This window comes from Cetorhinus maximus, unplaced genomic scaffold (assembly GCF_964194155.1).
Source record: "Cetorhinus maximus unplaced genomic scaffold, sCetMax3.hap1.1 HAP1_SCAFFOLD_2909, whole genome shotgun sequence".
Classification (NCBI taxonomy): domain Eukaryota; kingdom Metazoa; phylum Chordata; class Chondrichthyes; order Lamniformes; family Cetorhinidae; genus Cetorhinus; species Cetorhinus maximus.
The window spans coordinates 1-16,537 of record NW_027598839.1 but is presented as its reverse complement, the minus strand read 5'-3'; the positions used below and the strand labels follow the sequence as shown (position 1 = coordinate 16,537).

Sequence of the window (16,537 nt, the reverse complement as noted above, 5' to 3'; positions counted from 1 at the left end):
CTGTACCTGTCCTGGGAGTGTTTGACGGGGACGGTGTAGAGGGAGCTTTACTCTGTATCTAACCCCGTGCTGTACCTGTCCTGGGAGTGTTTGATGGGGACGGTGTAGACGGAGCTTAACTCTGTATCTAACCCCGTGCTGTACCTGTCCTGGGAGTGTTTGATGGGGACAGTGCAGAGGGAGCTTTACTCTGTATCTAATCCTGTGCAGTACCTGTCCTGGGAGTGTTTGATGGGGACGGTGTAGAGGGAGCTTTACTCTGTTACTAACCCCGTGCTGTACCTGTCCTGGGAGTGTTTGATGGGGACAGTGTAGAGGGTCCTTTATTCTGTATATAACCCCGTGCTGTACCTGTCCTGGGAGTGTTTGATGGGGACAGTGTAGAGGGAGCTTTACTCTGTATCTAACCCCGTGCTGTACCTGTCCTGAGAGTGTTTGATGGGGACGGTGTAGAGGGAGCTTTACTCTGTATCTAACCCCCGTGCTGTACCTGTCCTGGGAGTGTTTGATGGGGACGGTGTAGAGGGAGCTTTACTCTGTATCTAACCCCGTGCTGTACCTGTCCTGGGAGTGTTTGATGGGGACGGTGTAGAGGGAGTTTTACTCTGTATCTAACCCCGTGCTGTACTTGTCCTGGGAGTGTTTGATGGGGACGGTGTAGTGGGAGCTTTACTCTGTATCTAACCCTGTGCTGTACCTGTCCTGCGAGTGTTTGATGGGGACAGTGTAGAGGGAGCTTTACTCTATATCTAAGCCCGTGCTGTACCTGTCCTGGGAGTGTTTGATGTGGACGGTGTAGAGGGAGCTTTACTCTGTATGTAACCCTGTGCTTTACCTGTCATGGGAGTGTTTGACAGGTACGGTGTAGATGGAGCTTTACTCCGTTTCTAAACCCGTGCTTTACCTGTCCTAGGAGTGTTTGATGGGGACAGTGTAGAGGGAGCTTTACTCTGTATCTAACCCCGTCCAGCACCTGTCCTGGGAGTGTTTGATGGGGACGGTGTATAGGGAGCTTTACTCTGTATCTAACCCTGTGCTGTACCTGTCCAGGGAGTGTTTGACGTGGACAGTGTAGAGGGAGCTTTACTCTTTATCTAACCCCGTGTTGTACCTATCCTGGGAGTGTTTGGTGGGGACGGTGTAGAGGTAGATTTAATCTATATCCAACCCCGTGCTGTACCTGTCCTGGGAGTGTTTGACGGGGACAGTGTAGAGGGAGCTTTACCCTGTGTCTCACCCTGTGCTGTACCTGTCCTGGGAGTGTTTGATGTGCACGGTGTAGAGGGAGTTTTACTCTGTATCTAACCCCGTGCTGTACTTGTCCTGGGAGTGTTTGATGGGGACGGTGTAGAGGGAGCTTTACTCTGTATCTAACCCCGTGCTGTACCTGCCCTGGGAGCGTTTGATGGGGACGGTGTAGAGGGAGCTTTACTCTGTATCTAACCCCGTGTTGTACCTGTCCTGGGAGTGTTTGATGGGGACGGTGTAGAGGGAGCTTTACTCTGTATCTAACCTCGTGCTGTACCTGTCCTGGGAGTAATTGATCGGGACTGTGTAGTGTGTGATTACTCTGTATCTAACCCCGTGCTGTACCTGTCCTGCGAGTGTTTGATGGGGACGGTGTAGAGGGAGCTTTACTCTGTATCTAACCCCGTGCTGTACCTGCCCTGGGAGCGTTTGATGGGGACGGTGTAGAGGGAGCTTTACTCTGTATCTAACCCCGTGTTGTACCTGTCCTGGGAGTGTTTGATGGGGACAGTGTAGAGGGAGCTTTACCCTGTGTCTCACCCCGTGCTGTACCTGTCCTGGGAGTGTTTGATGGGGACGGTGTAGTGGGAGCTTTACTCTGTATCTAACCCTGTGCTGTACCTGTCCTGCGAGTGTTTGATGGGGACGGTGTAGAGGGAGCTTTACTCTATATCTAACCCCGTGCTGTACCTGTCCTGGGAGTGTTTGATGTGGACGGTGTAGAGGGATCTTTACTCTGTATGTAACCCTGTGCTTTACCTGTCATGGGAGTGTTTGACAGGTACGCTGTAGATGGAGCTTTACTCTGTTTCTAAACCCGTGCTTTACCTGTCCTAGGAGTGTTTGATGGGGACAGTATAAAGGGAGCTTCACTCTGTATCTAATCCCGTGCTCTATCTGTCCTGGGAGTGTTTGATGAGGACGCTGTAGAGGGAGCTTTACTCTGTATCTAATCCCATGCTGTACTTGCCCTGGGAATGTTTGATAGGAACGGTGTAGAGGGAGCTTTACTCTGTATCTAACCCTGTGCTGTACCTGTCCTGGGAGTGTTTGATGGGGACAGTGTAGAGGGAGCTTTACTCTGTATCTAACCCTGTGCTGTACCTGTCCTGGGAGTGTTTGACGGGGACGGTGTAGAGGGAACTTTACTCTGTATCTAACCCCGTGCTGTACCTGTCCTGGGAGTGTTTGATGGGGACGGTGTAGACGGAGCTTAACTCTGTATCTAACCCCGTGCTGTACCTGTCCTGGGAGTGTTTGATGGGGACAGTGCAGAGGGAGCTTTACTCTGTATCTAATCCTGTGCAGTACCTGTCCTGGGAGTGTTTGATGGGGACGGTGTAGAGGGAGCTTTACTCTGTTACTAAACCCGTGCTGTACCTGTCCTGGGAGTGTTTGATGGGGACAGTGTAGAGGGTCCTTTATTCTGTATATAACCCCGTGCTGTACCTGTCCTGGGAGTGTTTGATGGGGACAGTGTAGAGGGAGCTTTACTCTGTATCTAACCCCGTGCTGTACCTGTCCTGGGAGTGTTTGATGGGGACGGTGTAGAGGGAGCTTTACTCTGTACCTTACCCCGTGCTGTACCTGTCCTGGGAGTGTTTGATGGGGACGGTGTAGAGGGAGCTTTACTCTGTATCTAACCCCCGTGCTGTACCTGTCCTGGGAGTGTTTGATGGGGACGGTGCAGAGGGAGCTTTACTCTGTATCTAACCCCGTGCTGTACCTGTCCTGGGAGTGTTTGATGGGGACGGTGTAGAGGGAGCTTTACTCTGTATCTAACCCCGTGCTGTACCTGTCCTGGGAGTGTTTGACGGGGACAGTGTAGAGGGAGCTTTACCCTGTGTCTCACCCCGTGCTGTACCTGTCCTGGGAGTGTTTGATGTGCACGGTGTAGAGGGAGTTTTACTCTGTATCTAACCCCGTGCTGTACTTGTCCTGGGAGTGTTTGATGGGGACGGTGTAGTGGGAGCTTTACTCTGTATCTAACCTCGTGCTCTACATGTTCTGGGAGTAATTGATCGGGACTGTGTAGTGTGTGATTACTCTGTATCTAACCCTGTGCTGTACCTGCCCTGGGAGCGTTTGATGGGGACAGTGTCGAGGGAGCTTTACTCTGTATCTAACCCCGTGCTGTACCTGCCCTGGGAGCGTTTGATGGGGACAGTGTCGAGGGAGCTTTACTCTGTATCTAACCCCGTGTTGTACCTGTCCTGGGAGTGTTTGATGGGGACAGTGTAGAGGGAGCTTTACCCTGTGTCTCACCCCGTGCTGTACCTGTCCTGGGAGTGTTTGATGGGGACGGTGTAGTGGGAGCTTTACTCTGTATCTAACCCTGTGCTGTACCTGTCCTGCGAGTGTTTGATGGGGACGGTGTAGAGGGAGCTTTACTCTATATCTAAGCCCGTGCTGTACCTGTCCTGGGAGTGTTTGATGTGGACGGTGTAGAGGGAGCTTTACTCTGTATGTAACCCTGTGCTTTACCTGTCATGGGAGTGTTTGACAGGTACGGTGTAGATGGAGCTTTACTCTGTTTCTAAACCCGTGCTTTACCTGTCCTAGGAGTGTTTGATGGGGACAGTGTAGAGGGAGCTTTACTCTGTATCTAACCCCGTCCAGCACCTGTCCTGGGAGTGTTTGATGGGGACGGTGTATAGGGAGCTTTACTCTGTATCTAACCCTGTGCTGTACCTGTCCAGGGAGTGTTTGACGTGGACAGTGTAGAGGGAGCTTTACTCTTTATCTAACCCCGTGCTGTACCTGTCCTGGGAGTGTTTGACAGGTACGCTGTAGAGGGAGCTTTACTCTGTTTCTAAACCCGTGCTGTTCCTGCCCTGGGAGTGTTTGATGGGGACGGTGTAGTGGGAGCTTTACTCTGTATCTAACCCCGTGCTGTACCTGTCCTGGGTGTGTTTGATGGGGACGGTGTAGCGGGAGCTTTAATCTGTATCTAACCCGTGCTGTACCTGTCTTGGGAGTGCTTGATGGGGACAGTGTAGAGGAAGCTTTACTCTGTATCTAACCCCGTGTTGTCCCTGTGCTGGGAGTGATTGATGGGGACGGTGTAGAGTGAGCTTTACTCTGTATCTAACCCCGTGCTGTCCATGTCCTGGGAGTGTTTGACGTGGACAGTGTAGAAGGAGCTTTACTCTGTGTCTCACCCCGTGCTGTACCTGTCCTGGGAGTGTTTGATGTGGACGGTGTAGAGGGAGCATTACTCTGTATCTAACCCCGTGCTGTACCCGTCCAGGGAGTGTTTGATGGAGACGGTGCAGAGGGACCTTTACTCTGTATCTAACCCCGTGCTGTACCTGTCCTGGGAGTGTTTGATGAGGACGGTGTAGAGGGAGCTTTACTCTGTATCTAACCCCGTGCTGTACCTGTCCTGGGAGTGTTTCATCGGGCCGGTGTAGAGGGAGCTTTACTCTGTATCTAACCCCGTGCTGTACCTGTCCTTGGGTGTTTTATGGGGATGGTGTAGAGGGAGCTTTACTCTGTATCTAACCCTGTGCTGTACCTGTCCTGGGAGTTTTTGATGGGGACGGTGTAGAGGGAGCTTTACTCTGTATCTTACCCCGTGCTGTACCTGTCCTGGGAGTGTTTGATGGGGATGGTGTTGAGGGAGCTTTACTCTGTATCTAACCCCGTGCTGTACCTGTCCTTGGGTGTTTTATGGGGATGGTGTAGAGGGAGCTTTACTCTGTATCTAACCCTGTGCTGTACCTGTCCTGGGAGTTTTTGATGGGGACGGTGTAGAGGGAGCTTTACTCTGTATCTTACCCTGTGCTGTACCTGTCCTGGGAGTGTTTGATGGGGATGGTGTTGAGGGATCTTTACTCTGTATATAACCCCGTGCTGTACCTGTCCTGGGAGTGTTTGATGGGGACGGTGTAGAGGGAGCTATACTCTGTATATAGCCCCGTGCTGTACCTGTCCTGGGAGTGTTTGATCTGGACGGTGTAGAGCGAGCTTTACTCTGTATCTAACCCCGTGCTGTACCTGTCCTGGGAGTGTTTGATCTGGACGGTGTAGAGCGAGCTTTACTCTGTATTTAACCCCGTGCTGTACCAGTCCTGACAATGTTTGATGGGGAAGGTGTAGAGGGAGCTTTACTTTGTTTCTAAACCCGTGCTTTACCTGTCCTGAGAGTATTTGATGGGGACGGTGTAGAGGAGCTTTACTCTGTATCTAACCCCGTGCTGTACTTGTCCTGGGCGTGTTTGATGGGGACGGTGTAGAGGGAGCTTTACTCTGTATCTCACCCCGTGCTGTACCTGCCCTGGGAGTGTTTGATGTGGACGGTGTAGAGGGAGCTTTACTCTGTATCGAACCTCGTGCTGTACCTGTCCTGGGAGTGTTTGATGGGGACGGTGTAGAGGGACCTTTAATCTGTATCTAACCCTGTGCTGTACTTGCCCTCGGAGTGTTCGATGGGGATTGTGTAGAAGGAGCTTTACTCTGTACCTAACCCCGTGCTGTACCTGTCCTGTGAGTGTTTGATGGGACAGTGTAGAGGGAGCTTTACTCTATCTTACCACGTGCTGTACCTGTCCTGAGAGTGTTTGATGGGGACGGTGTAGAGGGAGCTTTACTCTGTATCTAACCCCGTGCTGTACCTGTCCTGGGAGTGTTTGATGTGGACAGTGTAGAGGTAGCTTTACTCTGTATCTAACCCCGTGCTGTACCTGTCCTGGGAGTGTTTCATGGGGACGGTGTAGAGTGAGATTTGCTCTGTATCTAACCCCGTGCTGTACCTGTCCTGAGAGTATTTGATGGGGACGGTGTAGAGGAGCTTTACTCTGTATCTAACCCCGTGCTGTACTTGTCCTGGGCGTGTTTGATGGGGACTGTCTAAAGGGAGCTTTACTCTGTTTCTAACCCTGTGCTGTACCTGTCCTGGGAGTGTTTGACGGGGAGAGTGTAGATGGAGCTTTACTCTGTATCTAACCCCGTGCAGTACCTGTCCTGGGAGTGTTTGATGCGGTCGGTGTAGAGGGAGCTTTACTCTGTATCTAACCCCGTGCTGTACCTGTTCTGGGAGTGTTTGATGGGGACAGTGTAGAGGGAGCTTTACTCTGTATCTAACCCCGTGCTGTACCTTTCCTGGGAGTGTTTGATGGGGACGGTGTATAGGGAGCTTTACTCTGTATCTAACCCCGTGCTGTACCTATCCTGGGTGTGTTTGATGGGGACGGTGTAGCGGGAGCTTTAATCTGTATCTAACCCGTGCTGTACCTGTCTTGGGAGTGCTTGATGGGGACAGTGTAGAGGAAGCTTTACTCTGTATCTAACCCCGTGCTGTCCATGTCCTGGGAGTGTTTGACGTGGACAGTGTAGAAGGAGCTTTATTCTGTGTCTCACCCCGTGCTGTACCTGTCCTGGGAGTGTTTGATGTGGATGGTGTAGAGACAGCTTTACTCTGTATCTAACCCCGTGCTGTACCTGTCCAGGGAGTGTTTGATGGGGACGGTGTAGAAGGAGCTTTACTCTGTATCTAACCCCGTGCTGTACCCGTCCAGCGAGTGTTTGATGGAGACGGTGCAGAGGGACCTTTACTCTGTATCTAACCCCGTGCTGTACCTGTCCTGGGAGTGTTTGATGGGGACTGTCTAAAGGGAGCTTTACTCTGTTTCTAACCCTGTGATGTACCTGTCCTGGGAGTGTTTGATGGGGACGGTGTAGAGGGAGCTTTACTCTGTATCTAACCCCGTGCTGTACCTGTCCTGGGATTGTTTGATGGGGACAGTGTAGAGGGAGCTTTACTCTGTATCTAACCCCGTGCTGTACCTGTCCTGGGAGTGTTTGATTGGGACGGTGTAGAGGGAGCTTTACTCTGTATCTAACCCCGTGCTGTACCTGTCCTGGGAGTGTTTGATGGGGACAGTGTAGAGGGAGCTTTACTCTGTATCTAACCCCGTGCTGTACCTGTCCTCGCAGTGTTTGATGGGGACGGTGTAGAGTGATATTACCCGGTGTTGTTTTATGTGGACAGGTACCTGATTGAACAGCGGTGGTTCGAGCGCTGGACAGCGTATGTGGAAGATGGAGATCAGAACGCCAGCACCAACCCTGGACCCATCGACAATACCAAGCTCCATGAAAGTAATGAGCTTCCCCTGCCCTTTATTCCCCTAAGTCCCCTTCTTGTTGCATGTCTCATGGGCCTGATGGTGTGTTGCTGCCCCAGTGCGGCTTGGTGTCCGGTGGCTGGTTGGGAGGGGGCGGGGTTGGGGGTGTGGGGTCGCTCTCCCACAGGTGGGTGGTTGGCGGTGTCTGTCAGAAAGGGGTGGGCTTGCTGGGAGCTGGGGGCTGTCTCAAAGGGATGGGTGGGAGTGGTGGGTGCTTTCCGAGGGGCAGGGTATCCCTGGGAGGAGGGTGGGGGACCAGTGATGCGGTGTGGGTGATGGCGGAGGGGGAGGGGTGTAACCCTGGTGGGTGGTGATGGGGTGTGGGGTGCATTCCCGGGGACAGGGATTTGGGTGGGGGAAGGGTGTGTTGGCGGGAGTGGTGCAGGTCCCCGTGCCCGGGCGGGAGGGAGGCGGGAGGCGGGAGGGAGGGGCGGGCGCTGTGCCCAGGCGGGTGGGGGTCTGGTGTGGCCGGGTGGGAGGGGTAGTGCTGTGCCCTGAAGCTGCCTTCCCCCTGATTCTCCGTCTGATCTCGGTGCAGGTACAGAGTCTGACAGGCTGAAAGCCAACCTGATGGAGACTGAGGATTACACGCTCCTGCACACTGAGGCCTGGCACAAACTGCTCAGCTGGTATGGCCAAACACAGGGACAGCAACCGATCGAGCGCAAGGTGAGTGACGACAACTGCCGGAGGAACACCGACCGAGGGGATTCCTGAAATTCCTGGCATCAGTGCCCATTCTACACCTAAACCCCACCCCCTGCTCGATTAGATTCCAGTCTGTAACTCACTCCCGGGTATCTGTTATTCTATACATAAACCCCCCTGAACCCCTCGATTAGATTCCAGTCTGTAACTCACTCCCGGTTATCTGTTATTCTATATATAAACACCCCCCGAACCCCTCGATTAGATTCCAGTCTGTAACTCACTCCCGGGTATCTGTTACTCTATATATAAACCCCCCGAACCCCTCGATTAGATTCCAGTCTGTAACTCACTCCCGGGTATCTGTTATTCTATATATAAAACCCCCAAACCCCTCGATTAGATTCCAGTCTGTAACTCACTCCCGGGTATCTGTTACTCTATATATATAAACCACCCCGAACCCCTCGATTAGATTCCAGTCTGTAACTCACTCCCGGGTATCTGTTATTCTATATATAAACCACCCCGAACCCCTCGATTAGATTCCAGTCTGTAACTCACTCCCGGGTATCTGTTATTCTATATATAAAACACCCCGAACCCCTCGATTAGATTCCAGTCTGTAACTCACTCCTGGGTATCTGTTATTCTATATATAAAACACCCCGAGCCCCTCGATTAGATTCCAGTCTGTAACTCACTCCTGGGTATCTGTTATTCTATATATAAACCCCCCCCGAACCCCTCGATTAGATTCCAGTCTGTAACTCACTCCCGGGTATCTGTTATTCTATATATAAACCACCCGAACCCCTCGATTAGATTCCAGTCTGTAACTCACTCCCGGGTATCTGTTATTCTATATATAAACCCCACCGAACCCCTCGATTAGATTCCAGTCTGTAACTCACTCCCGGGTATCTGTTAATCTATATATAAACCCCCCGAACCCCTCGAGTAGATTCCAGTCTGTAACACACTCCCGGGTATCTGTTATTCTATATATAAACCCCCCGAACCCCTCGATTAGATTCCAGTCTGTAACTCACTCCCGGGTATCTGTTATTCTATATATAAACCCCCCCGAACCCCTCGATTAGATTCCAGTCTGTAACTCACTCCCGGGTATCTGTTATTCTATATATAAACCCCCCCGAACCCCTCGATTAGATTCCAGTCTGTAACTCACTCCCGGGTATCTGTTGTTCTATATATAAACCCCCCCGAACCCCTCGATTAGATTCCAGTCTGTCACTCATTCTGGGATATTGCCCTATTCTGGGCATTGCTGAATCTGTTGTCTGTCTTTCTCTACAGGTTATTAGACTGTCCGGTCTGAAAGTGGAGGTCTATCCTGTGGAGCTTGCTCTGTGTCAGTACAGCAACATGGATGAACTTGTGACTGTTTCGTTCAGCAGGGCTGATACTATTGGTAAAAAGCGTGCGGGAATGTGATCAGGGACGCGGGCTTGGTGATTTCTACTGTCCTGATGTGCTGCTGGGCCGTCTCTCTCAGACACACTTGGCCATGCTCCATTCTTGGGGCTGTCACACCCAGGGTCAGGTTACTGAGGGAGCGCCGCACTGTCGGAGGGTCAGCGCTGAGGGAGCGCCGCACTGTCGGAGGGTCAGCGCTGAGGGCGCGCCGCACTGTCGGAGGGTCAGCGCTGAAGGAGCGCCGCACTGTCAGGAGGGTCAGCGCTGAGGGAGCGCCGCACTGTCGGGATGAGACGTTAAACTGAGGCCCCTTCTGCCCTTTCAGGTGGGTGTGGAGGATCCCACAGCTAGGATTGGCGGAGAGTGGGGGATTTGGCGGGTGGGGGGAGATTTCTCCCCGGTGTCCTGGGCCCAATATCTGTCCCTCAGCCAACATCATTTAAAAACAGACGAGGAGGGTCAATATTTACATTTGTGGGATCTTGCTGTGCGCGAATTGGCTGCTTTGTTCCTTCCACCGCTGCGGTCAGCGCCTTTCCCAATTACCGGTTGACTGAGAGCAGAGTTGGGATGGTCCAGAGGGAGCCTAAAGGTGCTGCCGACATGTGAGTCCTTTCTCTCTCCCTCCCCACCATCCCTCAGACAAGATTCACAAGGAGATGCGGAGGACGTTCCAGGTGCCTGCGGAGGACGAAAGCCGCCTGTGGATGAGGAATTCGGACGGCTCGTGTGAGAGGCTGAGGAACCCCCAGAGTAACGTCAACAGCTTGTGCCTCTGCACGGGACAGGTGAGGCCGGGTGGAGGGATCGGCTGGGGTGCCTGGGAGGCTGGGGTGCCTGGGAGGCTGGGGTGCCTGGGAGGCTGGGGTGCCTGGGAGGCTGGGGTGCCTGGGAGGCTGGGGTGCGCTGTGGAGTCTGCGGTGCGCTGTGGAGGCTGGTGGCGGGCGCGTTTCGGGGGTGACCGATGTGCCGGGTGAGTGCGTGGGGTGGGCCACTGGATGTTAACAAAGCGCAGAGATAAATTCAGCCGTGTTTGTGCTGCAGACTCTGATCATGGAATCACGAAATGAGGATGGGACGTGGCCGACAGTGAGACCCCACGTGACGTGAGTGTTAAATACCGCGCGTTACCCGTGTCCCGTCGCCGTGTGGGGGAATCGCAGACCCGCGTCCCGTCACCGTGTGGGGGAATCACAGACACAGACCCGCGTCCCGTCATCGTGTGGGGGAATCACAGACCCGCGTCCCGTCACCGTGTGGGGGAATCACAGACCCCCGTCCCGTCACCGTGTGGGGGAATCACAGACCCGCGTCCCGTCACCGTGTGGGGGAATCACAGACCCGCGTCCCGTCACCGTGTGGGGGAATCACAGACCCCCGTCCCGTCACCGTGTGGGGGAATCACAGACCCGCGTCCCGTCACCGTGTGGGGGATTCACAGACCCGCGTCCCGTCACCGTGTGGGGGATTCACAGACCCGCGTCCCGTCACCGTGTGGGGGAATCACAGACCCGCGTCCCGTCACCGTGTGGGGGAATCACAGACCCGCGTCCCGTCACCGTGTGGGGGAATCACAGACCCGCGTCCCGTCACCGTGTGGGGGAATCACAGACCCGCGTCCCGTCACCGTGTGGGGGAATCACAGACCCGCGTCCCGTCACCGTGTGGGGGAATCACAGACCCGCGTCCCGTCACCGTGTGGGGGAATCACAGACCCGCGTCCCGTCACCGTGTGGGGGAATCACAGACCCGCGTCCCGTCACCGTGTGGGGGAATCACGGACCCGCGTCCCGTCACCGTGTGGGGGAATCACAAACACGGACCCGCGTCCCGTCACCGTGTGGGGGAATCACAAACACGGACCCGCGTCCCGTCACCGTGTGGGGGAATCACAGACACGGACCCGCGTCCCGTCACCGTGTGGGGGAATCACAGACACGGACCCGCGTCCCGTCACCGTGTGGGGGAATCACAGACACGGACCCGCGTCCCGTCACCGTGTGGGGGAATCACAGACACGGACCCGCGTCCCGTCACCGTGTGGGGGAATCACAGACACGGACCCGCGTCCCGTCACCGTGTGGGGGAATCACAGACACGGACCCGCGTCCCGTCACCGTGTGGGGGAATCACAGACACGGACCCGCGTCCCGTCACCGTGTGGGGGAATCACAGACACGGACCCGCGTCCCGTCACCGTGTGGGGGAATCACAGACACGGACCCGCGTCCCGTCACCGTGTGGGGGAATCACAGACACGGACCCGCGTCCCGTCACCGTGTGGGGGAATCACAGACACGGACCCGCGTCCCGTCACCGTGTGGGGGAATCACAGACACGGACCCGCGTCCCGTCACCGTGTGGGGGAATCACAGACACGGACCCGCGTCCCGTCACCGTGTGGGGGAATCACAGACACGGACCCGCGTCCCGTCACCGTGTGGGGGAATCACAGACACGGACCCGCGTCCCGTCACCGTGTGGGGGAATCACAGACACGGACCCGCGTCCCGTCACCGTGTGGGGGAATCACAGACACGGACCCGCGTCCCGTCACCGTGTGGGGGAATCACAGACACGGACCCGCGTCCCGTCACCGTGTGGGGGAATCACAGACACGGACCCGCGTCCCGTCACCGTGTGGGGGAATCACAGACACGGACCCGCGTCCCGTCACCGTGTGGGGGAATCACAGACACGGACCCGCGTCCCGTCACCGTGTGGGGGAATCACAGACACGGACCCGCGTCCCGTCACCGTGTGGGGGAATCACAGACACGGACCCGCGTCCCGTCACCGTGTGGGGGAATCACAGACACGGACCCGCGTCCCGTCACCGTGTGGGGGAATCACAGACACGGACCCGCGTCCCGTCACCGTGTGGGGGAATCACAGACACGGACCCGCGTCCCGTCACCGTGTGGGGGAATCACAGACACGGACCCGCGTCCCGTCACCGTGTGGGGGAATCACAGACACGGACCCGCGTCCCGTCACCGTGTGGGGGAATCACAGACACGGACCCGCGTCCCGTCACCGTGTGGGGGAATCACAGACACGGACCCGCGTCCCGTCACCGTGTGGGGGAATCACAGACACGGACCCGCGTCCCGTCACCGTGTGGGGGAATCACAGACACGGACCCGCGTCCCGTCACCGTGTGGGGGAATCACAGACACGGACCCGCGTCCCGTCACCGTGTGGGGGAATCACAGACACGGACCCGCGTCCCGTCACCGTGTGGGGGAATCACAGACACGGACCCGCGTCACTGACCCTGTGCCCTCTTTCCTAGGCGAAACTTGCTGGATGGACAGGGCTCGTACTATCAGGGCCAGCCTGGTGTTTGCGGGTTGAGTAACCTCGGGAACACCTGCTTCATGAACTCTGCCCTCCAGGTAAGAACTGAGAGATGGGACAAGAGGAGGATTTGCATTAATAAACGGCTCCCTGAAACCCTTGACAGCCAGAGTTACCGAGGGCGAGCCGCGCTGTCGGAGGGTCAGTGCTGAGGGAGCGCCACGCTGTCGGAGGGTCAGTGCTGAGGGAGCGCCGCGCTGTCGGAGGGTCAGTGCTGAGGGAGCGCCGCGCTGTCGGAGGGTCAGTGCTGAGGGAGCACCGCGCTGTCGGAGGGTCAGTGCTGAGGGAGCGCTGCGCTGTCGGAGGGTCAGTGCTGAGGGAGCGCCGCGCTGTCGGAGGTGCTGTCTTTCGGGATGAGACATTAAACCGAGGGCCAGACTGCCCACTCGGGTGGGTGTTAAGGAACCCACAGCCACTGTTGGAAGACGAGTTGGGTGAGGGTTGGGCGGTGACTGGGAGGGAGGTGGGGGAGTTATGCCCAGTGTCCTGGGACCAATATTTATCCCTCAGCCAACATCACTACAAACAGATGATCTGGGTCATTATTTGCTATTTGTGGGATCTTGCTGTGCGCCAGTATTTTGCCTTTCAATAGAGCACTTCATTGGCTGTGAAACATGTTACGGCAGTGAACGGTGCTCCCGAAATTCCAGTGTCTCTGGGTAGACGATGATGAAATCCTCTTGAATGGACGTTTGATGGTTAGAGTGTGTAATGGTATCTAAGGGTTGGAAAGGTGTAGAGGGATTAACCACTCTCGGGCAGAGATGAGGAGCATGGTTGGAGGTAAATGAGGCCTGGTGTGGATAGGGAAGTTGTCTCTGGATGTGGGTTAGGTTCTGAGGGTTCGTCTCTCCCTACCCCCAACGCCCGTCTGCCCCTCCGCCTGTCCTCCATGCAAGTCTCAGAGAACTTGCTTCTCAGCTCTGTCCCTCTGGAATTGAACCCGGGTTCTGAATCTGCTCAGCTGTATAAACCCTTGTAGCAACTCTGTGATCTGTGAACCTCTGTCAGGCCCCCTTGCCCCTCTGTCCCTTTCGAACGTCTAAAAGTTTAACTGGAGCTTTGAGAGGGTTGGACCAGGCACAGGCTCCGGGGTAAGGAGGGCCCAAGCAGAGGCTTACATGAGCAACCCAGCTTGTGACTTCCTGAATGAGCCTCCGATGTGTGAGGATTGATCACCTCTGATTCTCGGTGTGGAAGGATCTGGCTTTTATTGAGTGCCTATTGGCCGCGTTCTATACCAGCGACACGTGGAGGGTCAGAGGGAGATGTAGTTTGTTCAGTGTTCTGGGGGTCCCTCATCCACTCTCTCTCTCCCTCTCGCTCTCTCCTGCAGTGTCTCAGTAGTACACCTCCTCTGACGGACTATTTCCTCACTAACGGCTATGTCGAGGAATTAAACCTGGATAATCCACTGGGGATGCAGGGGGAGATTGCGGAGGCTTACGCTGATATCATCAAGCAGATCTGGTCAGGCCGTCATTACACTGTCATCCCTCGAATGTTCAAGGTAATGAGGGGGTTTGGGTCACCGCACACCCTGGTAATCTGCGAATGTTGCTATCTCTCTTCCCCTCACCTCCCCTGCTGGCCCTGCCTCGCTCCCTCCCTCTTTGTCTTCCCTTCTCTCCTTTCAAACCCCGTGCTGTACCTGTCCTGGGAGTGTTTGATGGGGACGGTGTAGAGGGAGCTTTACTCTGTATCTAACCCCGTGCTGTACCTGTCCTGGGAGTGTTTGATGGGGTCGGTGTAGAGGGAGCTTTACTCTGTATCTAACCCCGTGCTGTACCTGTCCTGGGAGTGTTTGATGGGGACAAGTGTAGAGGGACCTTTACTCTGTATCTAACCCCGTGCTGTACCTGTCCTGGGAGTGTTTGATGGGGACGGTGTAGAGGGAGCTTTACTCTGTATCTAACCCCGTGCTATACCTGTCCTGGGAGTGTTTGATGGGGACGGTGTAGAGGGAGCTTTACTCTGTATCTAACCCCGTGCTGTACCTGTCCTGGGAGTGTTTGATGGGCCGGTGTAGAGGGAGCTTTACTCTGTATCTAACCCCGTGCTGTACCTGTCCTGGGAGTGTTTGATGGGGACAATTGTAGAGGGAGCTTTACTCTGTATCTAACCCCGTGCTGTACCTGTCCTGGGAGTGTTTGATGGGGACGGTGTAGAGGGAGCTTTACTCTGTATCTAACCCCGTGCTATACCTGTCCTGGGAGTGTTTGATGGGGACGGTGTAGAGGGAGCTTTACTCTGTATCTAACCCCGTGCTGTACCTGTCCCTGGGAGTGTTTGATGGGGACGGTGTAGAGGGAGGTTTACTGTGCGTCTTGCCCTGTTGATGACTCTGCCTCTCGTCCACAGACCCGAGTGGGACATTTTGCCCCTCAGTTCTCAGGTTATCAGCCTCACGACTCGCAGGAGTTGCTGGCATTTCTGCTCGATGGGCTTCACGAGGACCTGAACCGAGTGCGACGGAAAGAGTACGTGGAGTTGAAGGACGCGGACGGGCGGGAAGACGAGGTGAGGGTGAGAGTGGGGACCCCCACAGCTGGAAGATGGGTGGCTGGGGAGATGGTGGACGGGTTACTGCCTGGGGCTCCTTGGAGTGCATTGTAGGAGTGGAATGGGGTCTCCCCATGTGTGCGTGTTCACGGGGGGAGAGGGAGAGGGGGTCTCCCCGTGCGTGTGTTCACGGGGGGGAGAGGGAGAGGGGGTCTCGCTGTGTGTGTGTTCACGGGGGGAGAGGGGGTCTCCCTGTGTGTGTGTTCACGGGGGGAGAGGGGGTCTCGCTGTGTGTGTGTTCATGGGGGGAGAGGGGGTCTCCCCGTGCGTGTGTTCACGGGGGGAGAGGGAGAGGGGGTCTCCCTGTGTGTGTGTTCACGGGGGGAGAGGGGGTCTCCCTGTGTGTGTGTGTTCACGGGGGGAGAGGGGGTCTCCCTGTGTGTGTGTGTTCACAAGGGGAGAGGGAGAGGGGGTCTCCCTGTGTGTGTGTGTTCACGGGGGGAGAGGGGGTCTCCCTGTGTGTGTGTTCACAGGGGGAGAGGGAGAGGGGGTCTCCCTGTGTGTGTGTGTTCACGGGGAGAGGGAGAGGGGGTCTCCCTGTGTGTGTGTTCACGGGGGGAGAGGGGGTCTCCCCGTGCGTGTGTTCACGGGGGGAGAGGGAGAGGGGGTCTCCCTGTGTGTGTGTTCACGGGGGGACAGGGGGTCTCCCTGTGTGTGTGTTCACAGGGGGAGGGGGAGAGGGGGTCTCCCTGTGTGTGTGTGTTCACAGAGGGAGAGGGGGTCTCCCTGTGTGTGTGTTCACGGGGGGAGAGGGAGAGGGGGTCTCCCTGTGTGTGTGTGTTCACAGGGGGAGAGGGAGAGGGGGTCTCCCTGTGTGTGTGTGTGTTCACAGGGGGAGAGGGAGTCTCCCTGTGTGTGTGTGTTCACGGGGGGAGAGGGAGAGGGGGTCTCCCTGTGTGTGTGTGTTCACGGGGGGAGAGGGAGAGGGGGTCTCCCTGTGTGTGTGTGTTCACAGGGGGAGAGGGAGAGGGGGTCTCCCTGTGTGTGTGTTCACAGAGGGAGAGGGGGTCTCCCTGTGTGTGTGTGTGTTCACGGGGGGAGAGGGAGAGGGGGTCTCCCTGTGTGTGTGTGTTCACAGGGGGAGAGGGAGAGGGGGTCCTCCCTGTGTGTGTGTGTTCACGGGGGGAGAGGGAGAGGGGGGTCTCTCT

At 55.8% G+C, this 16,537-nt stretch overlaps 1 protein-coding gene across 1 annotated transcript; it reads left to right on the top strand.

Annotated features, from left to right (window-relative positions):
* Nucleotides 1-3,250: 3,250 nt before the first annotated feature.
* Nucleotides 3,251-15,347, top strand: LOC144677704 (ubiquitin carboxyl-terminal hydrolase 11-like; the record flags this gene model as incomplete). The annotated part of the gene is made up of 9 exons (XM_078537739.1): nucleotides 3,251-3,261; nucleotides 7,241-7,350; nucleotides 7,915-8,045; nucleotides 9,345-9,459; nucleotides 10,107-10,252; nucleotides 10,509-10,570; nucleotides 12,760-12,862; nucleotides 14,164-14,337; nucleotides 15,189-15,347. Coding segments are annotated over exons 1-9 (1,011 nt in total), but the record flags the coding sequence as incomplete, so codon positions are not given.
* Nucleotides 15,348-16,537: the final 1,190 nt, after the last annotated feature.